The sequence below is a fragment of the Thamnophis sirtalis genome, unplaced genomic scaffold (assembly GCF_051295495.1).
Source record: "Thamnophis sirtalis isolate CommonGarterSnake01/CBP01778 unplaced genomic scaffold, rThaSir2_p1.2 scaffold_4, whole genome shotgun sequence".
NCBI lineage: Eukaryota > Metazoa > Chordata > Lepidosauria > Squamata > Natricidae > Thamnophis > Thamnophis sirtalis.
The window spans coordinates 142,024,156-142,043,154 of NW_028261384.1; the positions used below are offsets into that span (position 1 = coordinate 142,024,156).

The window sequence follows — 18,999 nt, forward strand, 5'->3', positions numbered from 1 at the left end:
AGGATGACGGAAAGGATCTGGGTTTGTTTAGACTGGGAAAAGAGACCAAGCAGAGAGCCAAGGACAAATTTCATTGCCTGAACGAGTTAGGAAGGAAGGAAGGAAGGAAGGAAGGAAGGAAGGAAGGAAGGAAGGAAGGAAGGAAGGAAGGAAGGAAGGAAGGAAGGAATCAGACTGGAGGTCAAGTGAAGCCGTTTCAAGCTTCCATGGGTGGACTCCAACTCCCAGAGTACCCCAGCCAGCGGGTGGGGGGGGTGGGAGTGGGTTGGATTGGATGACCACCCGGGTCCCTTCCGTTTTTTTCACCCTCCTTCCTTCTCCCTCCAGGGAACCACGCCGCATCGTGATCCACCGCGGATCGACAGGACTGGGCTTCAACATTGTGGGCGGTGAAGACGGCGAGGGCATTTTTATCTCCTTCATCCTGGCCGGAGGACCAGCTGACCTCAGCGGGGAACTTCGGAAAGGGGACCAGATCCTCTCGGTAAGTCCCTCCCCCACCCCACCCCTGCTCCCTCCAAGGCCTGGAGGGTTTTTCGCGGGGAGGGGTGGTGGTGGTAGGCTGGTTAAACCAGAAATAAAACGATAAGCAGTATAATGGGTGCCTATTAGATTTATTATAATGCTTATTATAATAATGAAGGAGAAAAAGTAATTTAGAACTAAGGAGGAATTTCCTGACAGAGAGAACAATTAATCAGTGGAACAGAAGTTGCCTCCAGAAGTTGTGAATGCCCCAACACTGGGAGTCTTTAAGAAGATGCTGGATAGCCATTTGTCTGAAGTGGTGTAGGGTTTCCTGCCTGGGCAGGGGTTGGACTAGAAGACCTCCAAGGGCCCTTCCAATTCTTGTTCCAATTCTTGGGTGAGATCATAACGCCGGCACGGGATTAAATATCATCAATATGCGGACGATATTCTAATTGTATCTGTCCGCCCCGTGCCAACTCAGCGAAGAAGTGGAAGTGATGTGCCAGTGCCTGGAGGCTGTCAGGGTCTGGATGGGAGCGAACAAGCTGGCACTCAATCCAGACAAGGCCGAGTGGCTATTGATGCTCCCTCCCAAGGATGGTCCTGACATACCACCTCTTAGCCTGGGGGGGTGAAGTTATACACCCCTCGGAGAGGGCCCGCAATTTGGGTGTCCTCCTGGATCCACAGCTGACGTTAGAACACCATCTAGGCGGGCCTTTGCCCAGGTTCGCCTGGTGTACCAGTTGCAGCCCTATCTGGACCGGGAGGCACTTCGAATGGTCACTCATGCCCTCGTCACCTCAAGACTGGATTACTGTAATGCGCTCTACATGGGGCTGCCCCTGAAGAGTGTTCGGAGACTACAGTTGGTCCAGAATGCAGCCGCGCGAGCGATATTGGGTGTACCTAGATACACCCATGTTACACCGAGCTGCACTGGTTACCCATTAGTCTCCGGATCCGCTTCAAGGTGCTAGTCGTTACTTTTAAAGCCCTACATGGTATCGGACCTGGGTACTTGAGAGACCGTCTCCTACCACTTACCTCCCAACGGCCAACAAGATCGCACAGGTTGGGCCTCCTCCGGGTGCCGTCGACCGGACAATGCCGGCTGGTGGTCCCCCGAGGGAAGGCCTTCTCTGTAGTTGCACCGGCCCTGTGGAACGATCTACCCACAGAGATCCGGACCCTTACCACTCTCCCGGCCTTCCGTAAAGCAACCAAGACCTGGCTATTCCGGCAGGCCTGGGGCTGTTGATTAATATCCAGCCCCACCTGATGGAATGGATGATGTATCCAAAGTTAAATCAGTGTCCGAGACAAAGGATTGCTCAAAGTTCCCATTGATGAAGAGAGCCACATTGGCACATCTGGGGAAACCTGAATCCGGAATCTTCTCGGTTTTCCCCACCCAGTTGAAAGTTCAAGATCTCGCATTCCCACACCCACAAGTCCATTCCCATGGTTCAATCTCCCACTGCCACGAAGACGGAATCCCCCCATCCAGTTCCAGTCAGTGCAGAGGTGCAAAGAATAAAAGATGACCTTGGTTTTCTAGAAAGAATGTTGTTATGGCTACCTAGCGTCTAACTCCGTACAATCCCATTTCCCCACCATAGAAAAAGCATCGTAGAATAATGGAAAATGTGGCAGGCCAAAGACCCACAAGAAAAGATGGCTGCAGGCCTGACAGTAGGGTCTCCTGCTTGAGCAGGGGGCTGGACTAGAAGACCTCCAAGGTCCCTTCCAGCTCTATTCTGATTGGTTATTAACCTCTCCCTACAGGTCAACGGCGTGGATCTCAGGAACGCTACCCACGAACAAGCGGCCATCGCTCTGAAAAACGCCGACAGACGGTCACCATTATCGCCCAGTATAAGCCAGATGGTAAGATTTTTTGTGGGGGGGAGAGGGAGGGGAGGGAGACCACGCGGGACCTATGCTTGTCTATGAGAGACGGGGAGGGTGGAAATGAACCCCTCACGTGGAAAGAGTGGTGTTTTTTAAATGAGGATTTGTGAGCTTCCTGGTGGTGCTTCATCCCTTCATCCTGGTTAGTTAGGACCGTATGACGGAGGTAATTGGGTGAAAATGGAGGGAGAATTTTTAGTTTTTTGTAATCTCCCCCTCCCCAATTTTGTTAGGACTCCTGAGGGAGGAAGATTGAAATAGGGGTATCTATGGATATTTTTTTTTGGGGGGGGGGGTATGTGCATCAATACATGTAGTCCTCGACTTACGACCACAAGAGAAGCCAAAGTGATTGTTGCTAAGCGAGAAATTTGTCCGGTGAGTTTTGTCCCGGTTTTTACGACTTTTCCTCGCCACATTTGTTAAGTGAATCACTGCGGTTCTTAAATTGATAACTCGGTTGTTAAGTGAATCCGTCTTGACTTTGCTGGTCAGAAGGTCACAAAAGGGGAATCACGTGACTCCGGACACTGCAACCATCATAAATGGGAGTCGGCTGTCAAGCATTCAAATGTAAATTATGTGGCCATGGAGATGGTGCAACGGTCCTAAGCGTGAAACTTGCCAACTGGGGAATTCCTGGGAGTTGAAGTCCTCACCTCTTAAAAGTTCCCAAGATTGAATCCTGGGAATTGAAGTCCTCACCTCTTAAAATTCCCAGAATTGAATTCTGGGGGTTGAAGTCCTCACTGCTTAAAATTCCCAAAATTGAATTCTGGGAGTTGAAGTCCTCACCTCTTAAAAGTTCCCAAAATTGATTTTCTGTGAATTGAAGTCCTCACCTCTTAAAAGTTCCCAAAATTGATTTCTGGGAGTTGAAGTCCTCACCTCTTAAAATCCCCAAAATTGAATTCTGGGAGTTGAAGTCCTCACCTCTTAAAAGTTCCCAAAATTGATTTCTGGGAGTTGAAGTCCTCACCTCTTAAAAGTTTCCAAAATTGATTTCTCGGAGTTGAAGTCCTCACCTCTTAAAATCCCCAAAATTGAACTCTGGGAGTTGAAGTCCCTCACCTCTTAATCCCCAAAATTGAATTCTGGGAGTTGAAGTCCTCACCTCTTAAAAGTTCCCAAAATTGAATTCTGAGAGTTGAAGTCCTCACCTCTTAAAATCCCCAAAATTGAACTCTGGGAGTTGAAGTCCTCACCTCTTAAAAGTTCCCAAAATTGATTTCTGGGAGTTGAAGTCCTCACCTCTTAAAAGTTCCCAAAATTGAATTCTGAGAGTTGAAGTCCTCACCTCTTAAAAGTTCCCAAAATTGATTTCTGGGAGTTGAAGTCCTCACCTCTTAAAATCCCCAAAATTGAACTCTGGGAGTTGAAGTCCTCACCTCTTAAAATTCCCAAAATTGAACTCTGGGAGTTGAAGTCCTCACCTCTTAAAATCCCCAAAATTGAATTCTGGGAGTTGAAGTCCTCACCTCTTAAAATCCCCAAAATTGAATTCTGGGAGTTGAAGTCCTCACCTCTTAAAATTCCCAAAATTGATTTCTGGGAGTTGAAGTCCTCACCTCTTAAAAGTTCCCAAAATTGATTTCTGGGAGTTGAAGTCCTCACCTCTTAAAATTCCCAAAATTGATTTCTGGGAGTTGAAGTCCTCACCTCTTAAAATCCCCAAAATTGAATTCTGAGAGTTGAAGTCCTCACCTCTTAAAATCCCCAAAATTGAACTCTGGGAGTTGAAGTCCTCACCTCTTAAAATCCCCAAAATTGAATTCTGGGAGTTGAAGTCCTCACCTCTTAAAAGTTCCCAAAATTGATTTCTGGAAGTTGAAGTCCTCACCTCTTAAAATTCCCAAAATTGATTTCTGGGAGTTGAAGTCCTCACCTCTTAAAATTCCCAAAATTGAATTCTGGGAGTTGAAGTCCTCACCTCTTAAAAGTTCCCAAAATTGATTTCTGGGAGTTGAAGTCCTCACCTCTTAAAAGTTCCCAAAATTGATTTCTGGGAGTTGAAGTCCTCACCTCCTAAAAGTTCCCAAAATTGATTTCTGGAAGTTGAAGTCCTCACCTCTTAAAATCCCCAAAATTGAATTCTGAGAGTTGAAGTCCTCACCTCTTAAAATCCCCAAAATTGAATTCTGAGAGTTGAAGTCCTCACCGCATAAAATCCCCAAAATTGAACTCTGGGAGTTGAAGTCCTCACCTCTTAAAATCCCCAAAATTGAATTCTGGGAGTTGAAGTCCTCACCGCGTAAAATCCCCAAAATTGAACTCTGGGAGTTGAAGTCCTCACCTCTTAAAATCCCCAAAATTGAATTCTGGGAGTTGAAGTCCTCACCTCTTAAAATCCCCAAAATTGAATTCTGGGAGTTGAAGTCCTCACCTCTTAAAAGTTTCCCAGGTTGAGAAGAACTGGACTAGATGATCTTTGGGGGCATTTCAATGATTCTAGGATCCAGCATCACTCACCCACTCTCCCCCATACCCCGCTCTCTCTCCCCCCTTCTAGAATACAGCCGCTTTGAGGCCAAGATCCACGACCTCCGAGAACAGCTGATGAATAGCAGTTTGGGCTCAGGAACCGCATCGCTTCGGAGTAACCCCAAGAGGGGCTTCTACATCCGGTGAGCCCCCAGCCCTTAGGAGTCCAGGGGTACCCCAAGAATTAAAAAAAACCCACCAGGGTGGTAATGACAGCGTTATTTTTTTAAAATAATGACACGTGAGCTCTCCTGGTGGTGTTTCATCCTTTCTATCATTGGTTAGTTTGGGAAGTTGGCCAAGATTGGTTGGAACCTGCTGAGATGAAGGGAGAGAAATGGCTAGAGAACACGTCCGATCTACGGATAGTCCTTGACTTATGACCACAATGTTTTTTGGGGGGGAGATCAGAATTTTCATTGCTAACCAAGGCAGTGGCTGTCGATTTTACGATCTTCTTTTTTTTAACCAGGGGTCCTTATGCGAGTCACTGCGGTTGTTGAGCCAAACATGTGGTCGTTAAGCGAATTCGGTTCTCCCCCTTCGACATTGCTTGTCAGATGGTCACCAAAGGGGACTCCCCCCCACCCCCACGAGATTGAAACCATTGGGAATCTATGCCCATTTTCTCAGCGCCCCAATTTTGATCATGTGGCCAGGTGACGGTCATAAGCGGGAGGAGAGGTTGAAGGTCATTTTTCGTGGGATGCTGTCGTAACTTCAACGGTCCCTGAACAGTTGTCGGCTTTCCTATCTCCCCCCCCCCTCAAAAAAAACACTCAACTTTGGTCATATTTGGGGTGGGGGCGAATATTCCCACGTCTCCGGGAAGAGGTTATATTTTCACGGGGGGCTTTCAAAGATCCTGAACTTGGAATGGGACAAATTCCGTTTCCCTCAATTTCAACACCCCCCAAATCCAGCCTCTTTGCAGATGTGTCAGGCTTCAGTTTCCTCTGACCTGGGATGGTGGGGATGATGGGTTTCGGAGTCCGACGCTTCTGGGAGGCTGCTGTTTCCTCATCCGAGTAATTTTGTTCGGTTTCGTTTTTTTTAATTCCTTTTGTTCTGTTTCGCTTTTGTTGTGCTGTGTTATTTTTTTTAATTTTAATTTTATATTTTATTATATTTATCTTTGCATTTCATTACATTTCATCTTATTATTTTATTTTATTATTTTATTCATTTTTTTGTTGTGTTGTGTTGTATTATTTATTATATATTTATTTTATTTATGATTTATTTTATTTATTTTGGTTTAGCTTGGTTTTTATTGGTATGTTATGTAGTGTATTATTTATTTTATATTTTATATTTATTTTATATTTTATATTTATTTTATATTTTATGTTTTATGTTTTATGTTTTATGTTTTATATTTTATATTTTATATTTTATATTTTATATTTTATATTTTATATTTTATATTTTATATTTTATATTTTATATTTTATATTTTATATTTTATATTTTATATTATTTTATATTTTATATTTTATATTTTATATTTTATATTTTATATTTTATATTTTATATTTTATATTTTATATTTTATATTTTATATTTTATATTTTATATTTTATATTTTATATTTTATATTTTATATTTTATATTTTATATTTTATATTTTATATTTTATATTTTATATTTTATATTTTATATTTTATATTTTATATTTTATATTTTATATTTTATATTTTATATTTTATATTTTATATTTTATATTTTATATTTATTTTATATTTTATATTTATTTTATATTTTATATTTATTTTATATTTTATATTTATTTTATATTTTATATTTTATTATATGTATCTTTTCATTTCATTTTAATTTATAGTTTTATTTATTATTTGCAAATAACTCAAGGCAATCAACATATCTAACAGACCTTCCTCATCCTTGTTGGGACTAGAACTCCCGGTCTCCTGGTGATTGGCCCAAAGTCACCCAGCTGCCTTTCATGCGTAAGGCGGGACTAGAACTCCCTGTCTCCTGGTGATTGGCCCAAAGTCACCCAGCTGCCTTTCATGCGTAAGGCGGGACTAGAACTCCCTGTCTCCTGGTGATTGGCCCAAAGTCACCCAGCTGGTTTTCATGCGTAAGGCGGGACTAGAACTCCCTGTCTCCTGGTGATTGGCCCAAAGTCACCCAGCTGCCTTTCATGCGTAAGGCGAGACTAGAACTCCCTGTCTCCTGGTGATTGGCCCAAAGTCACCCAGCTGCCTTTCATACGTAAGGCGGGACTAGAACTCCCCGTCTCCTGGTGATTGGCCCAAAGTCACCCAGCTGCCTTTCATGCGTAAGGCGGGACTAGAACTCACAGTCTCCTGGTGATTGGCCCAAAGTCACCCAGCTGCCTTTCATACGTAAGGCGGGACTAGAACTCCCCGTCTCCTGGTGATTGGCCCAAAGTCTCCCAGCCGGCTTTCATGCGTAAGGCGGGACTAGAACTCCCTGTCTCCTGGTGATTGGCCCAAAGTCTCCCAGCTGGCTTTCATGCGTAAGGCGAGACTAGAACTCACTGTCTCCTAGTGATTGGCCCAAAGTCACCCAGCTGGTTTTCATGTGTAAGGCGGGACTAGAACTCACTGTCTCCTGGTGATTGGCCGAAAGTCACCCAGCTGGTTTTCATGCCTCAGACAGGACTAGAACTCATTGTCTCCTGGTGATTGGCCGAAAGTCACCCAGCTGCCTTTCATGCTAAGGCGGGACTAGAACTCCCTGTCTCCTGGTGATTGGCCGAAAGTCACCAGGTAGCTTTCACGCTTAAGATGAGACTATAATTTTCCATTTCCTGATGGGATGGCCCAAGATAACCCACCTGTCTTTCATGCCTAACGAAGAACTAGAACTCACCGTCTCCTGGTGTCTAAGCCTGGTGCCTTCACCACTAGACCAAACTGCCTTTCAAAACCAGAAATGGTCATTTAAAAGAACAAAAAAACCTTTTAAACTTCTTTATTAAATTGAAATGCCAGCCATCTCACCGTCCAACGACTTTCAATGACGGGGAGACTTCGGAGGCGGACCGTAACTCATTCCGGGATATTCCGGCCTCCTCGCCTGCACGCCCCCCCTGCCCGCCCCCCTATAACGCCCTCCTCCCCCTTCCCAAACAGGGCTCTCTTCGACTACGACAAGACCAAGGATTGTGGCTTCTTGAGCCAAGCCCTGAGTTTCCATTTTGGCGACGTGCTGCACGTCATCGATGCCTCCGACGAGGAGTGGTGGCAGGCGCGGCGCGTCCATCCGGATGGCGACAGTGACGAGCTTGGCTTCATTCCCAGCAAGAGGCGGTAAGGGGGAGGGGGGTCTTTGGGGAGAGGTGGGGGCTCTCCTTCGACTTTCACAAGTGGCGTTCAGGAGCCACAGAGACCCACGAGTTAAAATGGGCTCGGCTGTGGCTGGGAGTAGCATCCGAAAATGTTAGCAACCAGTACTCTGGCCAGCAGCTGGATGGGCGTGGCCTGTTGGGCGTGGCCTACTCGGCCTTCCCAGCAAGGGTGGGTTCCTACCGTCACTATTGCCGGTTCGGCACGCAAATCCGAACCGAAAATCAAGATGGCGCCGCCGACAATAGAACCGGTTCGCGGACGTGGCAGGATGACTTACTACCTACTCGGCCGAACCAGTCTGAACCGGTAGCAACCCACCTCCCCCCCTAGGCTCCGGAAGCTTGCCTAGAGGCTCCAGGAGGGTGAGGAGGGGAGGCCAAACACAGGCCCGGTTTCCCGACTTCTGGAACTTCCGCCAGGCCCATTTTCTGCCCTCCTGGAGCCTGCACTTACCTGGCATCCAAAGCAGGCCACGTGGAGACTCCTTGGTGCGGCAGGGGGTGGCCAGCCAGTCCTTTCAACTGAGACAGATGTAAAATTAGCATCCGATTTGCCCCAACTGGTCCCAACCGGCTGAATCCAACCCCTGACTGCGGGCCAAATTGTCCAGTCTCGGAACATATTTGTGGTCTTGTGTGAACGCCACCAAATTCTTGCACGCGGATTTGCAAATCCCTACAAGATTTTGGCGGTTTGTGGTCTCTCTCAATTGATACCCAAAATCGTATCGCTCAAAGTTCCCATTGATGAAGAGAGCTGTGTTGGCACATCGGGGGAAACCCAAATCTGGAAGCTTTCCGGTTTTCCCCACCCAGTTGAAAGTTCAAGATCTTGCCCCCACACCCACACACACCCACAAGTCCATCCCATGGTCCAATCTCCCACTGCCCTGCTGGCAGTTTCCACCCATCCAGTTCCGGTCAGGTGCAGAGGTGCAAAGAATAAAGGATGACCTTGGTTTTCTAGAAAGAATGTTGTTATGGCTACCTATCGTCTAACTCCGTACAATCCCATTTTCCCACCATAGGAAAATGCACAGTAGTATAATAGAAAGTGTGACAGGCCAAAAACCCACAAGAAAGATGGCCGCGGGCCTGACAGTTGATAGATTTTGTAAGATTGGGGCGGAAATCTTGTAAGATGCTCCATTCTTAGCGGTGAGATTTGGGGATCTCGTGCTATTTTGGGCTGGTTTTTAATGGTGGTGCGGTGACCTTGGGCTGTCGGAGAAGATATCTGTGCTTTGTCAATTGTTGGGGGTCTGAGAAGGAAGGCTTCGGGGTCCCCGGCTGATCCTCCTTTTCTCTCTGCAGGGTCGAGCGACGGGAGTGGACGCGGTTAAAAGCAAAGGTGAGTCCATTCCTGCCCTTGAAAAGGACGGGGTTCAGGACCCCGACATAATTGAGGGGTGTGTGTGTTTGTCAAGAGTTGAAGACTGAGAGATAACTTGGAATTACGGACAAGCAATTAATCTGGGATCCGGCCAAACCCTGTCTGATTACAGGTAGTTCTCGAGTTACGACTATTCATCCAGTGACCGTTCGGGATTACGTTATGAAGTCACACGATTGTGATCTCGGCACGCTTGGCTCGCATTTACAACTGGTTGCAGGGCCCTAGAGTTATGTGTTTGCCGCCAGCGACATTTCCCTCAGGCTTCCCCAGAAGGTCACTGGGGAAGACAGTAGGAAATCTTGCAAGTCACTCATGTTAATTTCCCCAACTGACCCTCCATGCTTGCACTGCCGTGCTTCTTGCACACCCTAACACACCCTCCCTGGGCCTCATCATGCCTCTCTTGCACACGCGCGCACCCTCCCGGAGCCGTGCTGCACCTCCCAACTACCCACACAGTCTTCCCAAGCTTCACCATGTCCTTACACCCTCACAGACCCTCCCTCAGTCCCACCATACCCTTTTCTGACCTTGCACATCCTTGTTACACCTCCCCCTGCTACTCACACACGCCTGTGCATCAGTCACTTACCTCCCTGCTACCTCCTTGCAAACACCCGGGACTTCCAACTTCCTGGGAGTGGAGCCGAACGGCCGCTGTGCTTCAGTTTACAACCTCATGTGGGACTGCAAGGATTGCGGTTGCTAAGTGAGATGGGAATCCTGGTCCCAATGGTCGCCGTAACTCAAGGACACCCTGTAACACCTGTCATCAGTTTGTTTGTTGGCTTGTTGACTGGGGAATTCTGGGAATTGAAGTTTAGTGTCTGTGGAGCAAGCGCATCTGAGCAGGATCCTATACACCTGCTGGACAGAGCGGTGGGCTTTCTCTCCATCTGGAGGACCTCAGGATGGGACCAAGGGAGGCCTTTTGTCCTGGGGAAGAAGCTTCCCACCCAGAATCCCCCTGCTTTAAGGAGGAAAACGCCCCTCCCGCGTCTCCAGACACAGACATGGAGGCCTCTTCACGCATCCGTCCCTTTCTCTTCCTCTCCTCTCTGTCTCTTCCTTATTTTCTCTTCCTTCCTTCCTCCTCCAGGATCGGGGCCCTGGATCAGGCTCTCAAGGTGGGTGTTGGTCTCTGAGGTCCTCCTTCCTCCTCCTTTGTCCACTCTGGGAGACCCCCCCCACTCCTTTTCCGTCCGTCTACTTCCCTGCTTGCAGTTGTTTTCTCTCTGCTGTCTCTGTTCCTCCTCCTCTCCTCTTCCTCCTCTCCTCTTCTCCTCCTCCTCCTTTCTTCCACTCTCTCCCCCTGCTTCTCCTCTTCCTCCCCCTCCTCTTTTTCTCCTCTTCCTCCCTCCTTCTCTCCTCTTCTCCTCCTCCTCCTCCTTTCTTCCTCCCTCCCCTCCCCTCCTCCTCTTCCTCCTTCTCTTTCTCTTCCTCCCCCTCCTCCTATTCCTCTTCCTCCTCTTCCTCCCCCTCCTCTTCCTTCCTCTCTGTCTCCTTCTCCTCCTCTCTTCCTCCTCTTCTTCCCCCTGCTTCTCCTCTTCCTCCCCACCTCCTCTCCTCTCCTCCTCCTCCTTTCTTCCTCCCTCGCCTCTCCCCTCCTCCTCTTCTCCTCCTTCTCTTCCTCTTCCTCCCCCTCCTCCCTCTCTGCCTCATTCTCCTCCTCTCTTCCTCCTCTCCTCCTCTTCCTCCCCCTGCTTCTCCTCTTCCTCCCCCTCCTCTTTTTCTCCTCTTCCTCCCCTCCTTCTCTCCTCTTCCCCCTCTTTATCCTCCTCTTCCTCCCCTCCTCCCCTCTTCCCCCTCCTCCTTGTCCTCCTCCTCTCTTCCTTCTCCTCTTCCTCCCCCTCCCCTCCCCCTCTCTTCCTCCCTCTCCTCCTCCCTCTCCTCCTCATCCCTCCCCCTCCTCTCCTCTTCTTCTTCCTCCTCCTCCTCCTCCTCCTCCTCCTCCTCCTCCTCCTCCTCCTCCTCTCTTTCTCCTGGCATGAGTTGTTGCACCTGGGGAGAATCTTTGCCAGGAAGATCGATTTGACTCTGCTCCCTACATATCTCCGCAGGTCGAGAAGATGCCGTGTTGAGCTACGAAACTGTCGTGCAAATGGAAGGTGAGTAAAAAAAACCTCCTTTTTCTGGCTTCCTTCCTTGCTTCCCCCGATAGATAGATAGATAGATAGATAGATAGATAGATAGATAGATAGATAGATAGATAGATAGATAGATAGATAGATGATTAGATAGAGATAGATAGATAGGTAGATAGATGATTAGAGATAGATAGATGATAGATAGAGAGATAGATAGATAGATAGATAGATAGATAGATAGATAGATAGATAGATAGATGATTAGATAGAGATAGATAGATAGATAGGTAGATAGATAGATGATTAGAGATAGATAGATAGATAGATAGATAGATAGATAGATAGATAGATAGATGATAGATAGAGAGATAGATAGATAGATGATAGATATAGATAGATAGATAGAGAGATGATAGAGAGATAGATAGATGATTAGATAGAGATAGATAGGTAGATAGATGATTAGAGATAGATAGATAGATAGATAGATAGATAGATAGATAGATAGATGATAGATGATAGATGATAGATGATAGATGATAGATGATAGATGATAGATAGATAGATAGATAGATAGATGATTAGATAGAGATAGATAGATAGATAGATAGATGATAGATGATAGATAGATAGATAGATAGATAGATAGATGATTAGATAGAGATAGATAGATAGATAGATAGATAGATAGATAGATAGATAGATAGATAGATAGATAGATAGATAGATGATAGATAGATGATAGATAGATGATAGATAGATAGATAGATAGATGATAGATAGATAGATAGATAGATAGATAGATGACTAGATATATAGATGATCGATGATAGATACAATAGATAGAGTAGATAGACAGACAGAAAGACAAATAGATGGATGGATGGATTGAGTTTATTCTGTGCCCACTTTTAAATATAGGTAGTCCTCAACTTGCAACCACAACTGAGCCTAAAATGTATGTGGATAACCCAGATACTTGTTAAGTGGGTTTTGCCCAATTGTCCAACTTTGCTAAGAGCCAAGGTGGCGCAGTGGTTAAATGCAGCACTGCAGGCTACTGCTAGATCAGCAGTTCAGCGGTTCAAATCTCACCGGCTCAGGGTTGACTCAGCCTTCCATCCTTCCGAGGTGGGTGAAATGAGGACCCGGATTGTTGTTGGGGGCAATATGCTGACTCTCTGTAAACCGCTTAGAGAGGGCTGAAAGGCCTATGAAGCGGTATATAAGTCTACTGCTATTGCTATTGCTGGGCACAGTCGTTAAGTGAATCACATGGTTGTTCAATGAACCTGGCTTCCCCACTAGATTTGCTTGTTGGGAAGGTCGCAAAAAGTGATGCCGCAATTGTCATAAATATGAGTCAGTTGCCAAGCACCCAAATTTTCACGACGTTACCATGGGGATATTTATGTAACATTCGTACATTTCCATGGCTTTTATGCAACATTCGTACATTTGCACATTTATGAAAATTCGTACATGTTCACGACATTCATACAACATTCGTACATTTGCACAACATTTATGCAACATTTGTACATTTGCACAAGATTCCTACCATATCTACCTCTGCACACCATCTGTCTCAGTGGTTTGAGGTCCCTGCTTGGATTTTTGTATCCCTCCCTTTCCAATCACGCAGCCCCTTCCCCTTTTCTTAACGTCTCTACCTTTCGTTTTAGTTCATTATGCCCGCCCGATCATTATCTTGGGGCCCACCAAGGACCGAGTCAACGATGACCTCCTCTCTGAATTTCCAGACAAATTGGATCTTGCGTCCCACGTGAGTCTGCCACAGAGGGGTCCCTCCCCCCTCCACTCGTGAGGGATGGGAGGCATTTGGGCCGCTGGGTCTGGGGAAATGGATTTAGTGGGAGGGGGGGTTGCGCAGGGCGTACTCCTGTCGAGAGGCTTCCTCCAACCTGTGCTGGAAGGGAATGACGCAAAATCCGCCCCGGCAGATACCACGCGGCCGAAACGGGAGTACGAAGTGGATGGCCGAGATTACCACTTTGTGGCTTCACGGGAGAAGATGGAGAAGGACATTCAAAGCCACAAATTCATCGAGGCCGGACAGTACAACAGTCATCTTTACGGGACAAGTGTCCAATCCGTACGGGAGGTGGCTGAGCAGGTACATGGCGGGATGGGGAGACGAGCGAGCAGGGTCGTCCGCAGGAAGTGTGGGGAAAGAGAGAGGAAGAGCCGAGGTGGCGCAGTGGTTAGGGGTGCAGTACTGCAGGCCACTTCAGCTGACTGCTATCTGCAGTTCGGCGGTTCAAATCTCACCGGTTCAAGGTTGACTCAGCCTTCCATCCTTCCGAGGTGGGTGAAATGAGGACCCAGACTGTGGGGGGCGATATGCTGACTCTGTAAACCGCTTAGAGAGGGCTGAAAGCCCTATGAAGCGGTATATAAGTCTAACTGCTATTGCTATTGCTAAGAAAGAAAGAGGAAGAGAGAGAGAGAAAGAGAAACAGGGAAAGGAAGAGAGGAGAGAAAAAAAGAGAGAGGGGAAGAGGGGAGCAGAAGGAGGGAAGAAGACAGAAAGAATGAGAGAGGGAGAAAAAGAGACAGGGAGATAGAAAAAGAGAAAAAGAGTGAGAGAGACAGAGAGGAAAGGAGGGAGAGAAGGAGAGAGAAAGGGAGAGAAAGAGGGAGAGAAAGAGATGGGGGCAGAGAGAAGGAGATAGAAAAAGAGAGTGGGAAGGAGAGAGAGAGAGAGAATGAGGGAGACAAAGAGATGGGAGAGAAGGAGAGAGAGATAAAGAGAGGCGGAGAGATGGAGGGAGAGAGGGAAAGAAAGAAAGAGAAAGACAGAGAAGCAGATAGAAAGCATGAGAAAAAGAGAGTGAGGGAGAGAGATAGAGATAGAGAGTGACAGAGAGGAAGGGAGAGAGAGAAGGAGAGAGAAAGGGAGAGAAAGAGGGAGAGAAAGAGATGGGGCAGAGAGAAGGAGATAGAAAAAGAGAGTGGGAAGGAGAGAGAGAGAGAGAGAATGAGGGAGACAAAGAGATGGGAGAGAAGGAGAGAGAGATAAAGAGAGGCAGAGAGATGGAGGGAGAGAAAGAAAGAAAGAAAGAAAGAAAGAAAGAGAAAGACGGAGAAGCAGATAGAAAGCATGAGAAAAAGAGAGTGAGGGAGAGAGATAGAGAATGAGAGAGGGGAATGAGAGAGGGGAAGAGGAAAAGAGAGGAAAAGAGAGGGGGAGAGAGGGGGGACAGAGAGGGAAGGAGGGGGAGAGAGGGGGGACAGAGGGGGGACAGAGAGAGAAGGAAAGAGAAAAAGAGAGGGGGGAGAGAGAAAGGAGAAAGAGGGAGAAAGAAAGAATGAGAAGGAGATTCCAAAATTAAGGGAGGCTTTTTAGGGTCCCCCCCCCCAATCGTGTCGCGGGTGTGTGTGTGTGTGTTCCTGAGCCCATCGTCCCCTTTCCCCTCCCCTCTCCCAGGGCAAGCACTGCATTTTGGACGTATCCGCCAACGCCGTCCGGAGGCTTCAAGCCGCTCAGCTTCATCCCATCGCCATTTTCATCCGACCTCGCTCCCTCGAAAATGTTTTGTGAGTAGAGGTCCTGGTGGGACGGGGGGCAGGATCTGCACACGCGTGCTGGTGAATGTTTCGGGGTGGGGTGGGGGCTACGAGGAGCCTGCGAGACCGAGCAAGGGGGTTAGGGGGAGAGCCTTGTCCTTCTCCCCCCCCAATTTTGGGAGAGAGAGAGAGAGAGACGCGGAGGCACAGCGATCCAAACGGCAGGGGATTGCGCTGTGGAACTCCCCTCCACGAGAACCAGGGAAGTCAGCGGGTCGCTCTTGGCTAGAAGACGTTTTCGTAAGTGGAGCCTCCATGTTCAGGGCCAGTCAGGGCCACGCAGGTTAGCTCTCAAAACGCCGGTCCTTTCTCCGTTAAGAGAACAGATGGTCTCGAATGACCATCAGCTCCGGGACAGAAACTCGTTTCACTGGAAGTCCTTCTCGCTCAAATCCCCCCCCACTTTCTCCGACCTAAAATGAGATGGACTACCATTCCCATCACTCCCAATCAGCTCAAAGACTACTTCAACACATCCAGAGCTTCCCTGTTCAGGAAGAGTCTATCCCTCCGGGCACTTTCTCTTTGCCGCTGAGCGTCCGCAGAACCACAGAACGTTAGACTAGGGATCAGGAGGAGGAGGAGGAGGAGGAGGAGGAGGAAGAGAAGGAGGAAGAGGAGGAGGAGGAGCTCCAGTGGGGTTCTCTGCCCATGTGCAGAGAGCCGAGGGTGGAAAGGAACGAGGGAACAAGGCGTCCCGTGAGACTTTGCGAGGTTCTTCATGTGCCGAATGTCTGTTTGTGACCCCAGAGAAATTAACAAGCGGATAACGGAGGAGCAAGCACGGAAGGCCTTCGACAGAGCTACCAAGCTGGAGCAGGAGTTTACAGAATGCTTTTCAGGTAAGTTCGAATCCCGAGCTCCCGAGGTGGCAATTCAGCCGGTTTGGACTGGTTCGCGCGGACCGTGTGTGGAAATTGCGGATAAGCTCACCCATCAGCCCCGGCACTCTGCCGTCCTGGTTTGACCTCGGCTTCCCCAAAAAGCAGGAGGCAGATTCCTGGTCCCGACAAAAACCCCTTTTATTAAACGAATGCGGATTCCTCTCCTTCCCCTTCAGCCAAGGCCTGTCAAACAGTCCTTTCAAAGGAGTCTTTATCACCACCGACCTTATCTGTCTTGGAAAGCTGCCATGTCCATATTTCCCACTGTGCGAGGAAAGACTCGGCACAGAGTCTCTGAGATTCACGGACAGATCTTCACACTCCTGAAACGAATCTAACGACCGAACAAACTGATTGTCTCCTGCAAACTCCACTCCGCTCTTTTAGTTCCTCTGGGAGGGGCCATTCACCGTCCACCTTCCTCCCGAGTCAACCCTTGTTCCTTAGCTGCTCCCTTTGCCTGGCAACTCTGCGCATGCGCACACGGGGAACAGGCTCCAGCTGTTCCTCTGCCTCGCTGCTGTCTCGCTCCGATGCCGAGCCCTCATTCGAGCCTTCCCCGGTCTTCCAGGACTGGCCCATTTAAACGAGATAAGAGGGAATCAGGTTAGTCCTTGAGTTGCTCTGGAATGAGATGGGCAGCAAAAGAATTTAAGTAAACCACGAACAAACAAATAAATAAATAAAGCTTGACGTACGACTAACTGCAATTGTGCCCAACGTGGGGAAGGGGATCGGCTGCCCCTCAGCCCTGCTTCCCGTCTGCAGCCAATCCACCCCCCACCCCGCAACGAGGAACAGTTCCCTCCCCCGTTTTGATCTGAGGGAACAGTGAGTAGAGTGGAGGCGAGCTCCTAGGAGGTCTGCGAGGTTGTTCGGGAGTGTGACCCGTCAAAACCGCGGTAGACTAAAGCGCGCCCGATCAAAGCGCGTACGTGACGTCATCAGCAGCGCGACGAAAAAAATTAAAAATAAATTAAATTAAAATTAAAATTAAATTAAAGCAAGCCGATTCACATAAAGGTAAGGGTTAGGTTTAGGGTTAGGGTTAGGGTTAGGTTAAGGGTTAGGGTTAGGTTTAGGGTTACGTTAAGCGTTAGGTTAAGGGTTAGGTTAAGGGTTAGATTTAGGGTTAGGTTAAGGGTTAGCGTTAGGTTTAGGGTTAGGTTAAGGGTTAGGTTTAGCGTTAGGTTAAGGGTTAGGTTTAGGGTTAGGTTTAGGGTTAGGTTAAGGGTTAGGTTTAGGGTTAGGTTTAGGGTTAGGTTAAGGGTTAGGTTTAGGGTTAGGTTAAGGGTTAGGTTTAGGGTTAGGTTAAGGGTTAGATTTAGGGTTAGGTTAAGGGTTAGCGTTAGGTTTAGCGTTAGGTTAAGGGTTAGGTTTAGGGTTAGGTTTAGCGTTAGGTTAAGGGTTAGGTTTAGGGTTAGGTTTAGGGTTAGGTTAAGGGTTAGGTTTAGGGTTAGGTTTAGGGTTAGATTTAGGGTTAGGTTAAGGGTTAGCGTTAGGTTTAGCGTTAGGTTAAGGGTTAGGTTTAGGGTTAGGTTTAGGGTTAGGTTAAGGGTTAGGTTTAGGGTTAGGTTAAGGATTAGCGTTCGGTTTAGCGTTAGGTTAAGGGTTAGGTTTAGGGTTAGGTTAAGGGTTAGCGTTAGGTTTAGCGTTAGGTTAAGGGTTAGGTTTAGGGTTAGATTTAGGGTTAGGTTTGGGGGGGTTAGGGTAAGGTTTTCGCTTTAATTTTAAATTTACCGCTCACAGCGCAATGTTTTCGTCGCGCTGTGATGACGTCACGTACGCGCTTTCGTCGAGCGCGCTTTATTCTACCGCGGTTTTGTGGTGGAACCGTTCGGGAGAAGGTCTCTCCGTGCGGTCGACCACCTCCCCCAGAGTTGGGTGGCTACCGCTTCAGCGGAATTCGGCTGAACCAGTAGTGGTGGCCGCGGGGAGCTCTGCCCGGTCACCCGGACGCTTCTGCGCATGGATAGAAGCGTTGCACACAAGAACTGGTAGTAAACCTGTTAGCAACCCACCACTGAGTCTTCCCCCAATGCCTAAGGGTTCTGGGACAGCATCCTCCACAGCCCGTGGCCTCTCTCCAAATATGCCAGCGGGAGATGTGGTACCATCCCGGTTCCGGTTCCACCACAAAACCGCGGAGGACAAAATCGCGCTCGACGAAAGCACGCATTTGACGTCATCACAGCGCGCCGAAAACATCGCGCTGTGATCGAAAAATGTAAAAATAAAGCGAAAACCTTACCCTAACCCCCCCAAACCTAACCCTAAACCTAACCTTAAACGTAACCCTTAACCTAACCCTAAATCTAACCCTAAATGTAACCCTTAACCTAACGCTAAACCTAACGCTAACCCTTAACCTAACCCTAAACCTGACCCTTAACCCTTAACCCTTAACCTAACCCTAAATCTAACCCTAAACGTAACCCTTAACCTAACGCTAAACCTAACCCTAAACCTAACCCTAAACGTATCCCTTAACCTAACGCTAAACCTAACGCTAACCCTTAACCTAACGCTAAACGTAACCCTAACGCTCTAAACCTAACCCTAACCCTTAACCTAACCCTTAACCTAAGCCTAAATCTAACCCTAAACGTAATCCTTAACCTAACGCTAAACCTAACCCTTAACCTAACCCTAAACCTAACCCTTAACCTAACCCTAAACCTAACCCTAAACCTAACCCTAAACCTAACCCTAAATCTAACCCTAAACCTAACCCTTAACCTAACGCTAAACCTAACGCTAACCCTTAACCTAATCCTAAACCTAAACCTAACCCTAACCCTTAACCTAACCCTAAATCTAACCCTAAACCTAACC

General features: G+C 47.5%; 1 protein-coding gene across 1 annotated transcript in view; it reads left to right on the forward strand.

Moving 5' to 3' along the window:
• The window catches only part of DLG4 (discs large MAGUK scaffold protein 4), a gene marked incomplete at its 5' end in the record, with an annotated part of 31,656 nt that overhangs the window by 10,422 nt on the left and 2,235 nt on the right, over positions 1 to 18,999 (forward strand). The window contains 13 exon segments of the mRNA XM_087714303.1: positions 328 to 484; positions 2,260 to 2,320; positions 2,323 to 2,361; positions 4,895 to 5,009; positions 7,992 to 8,168; positions 9,521 to 9,557; positions 10,702 to 10,729; positions 11,663 to 11,710; positions 13,375 to 13,455; positions 13,458 to 13,475; positions 13,654 to 13,826; positions 15,141 to 15,250; positions 16,031 to 16,122. Coding sequence (XP_087570429.1) covers positions 328 to 484; positions 2,260 to 2,320; positions 2,323 to 2,361; positions 4,895 to 5,009; positions 7,992 to 8,168; positions 9,521 to 9,557; positions 10,702 to 10,729; positions 11,663 to 11,710; positions 13,375 to 13,455; positions 13,458 to 13,475; positions 13,654 to 13,826; positions 15,141 to 15,250; positions 16,031 to 16,122 — 1,136 coding nt within the window.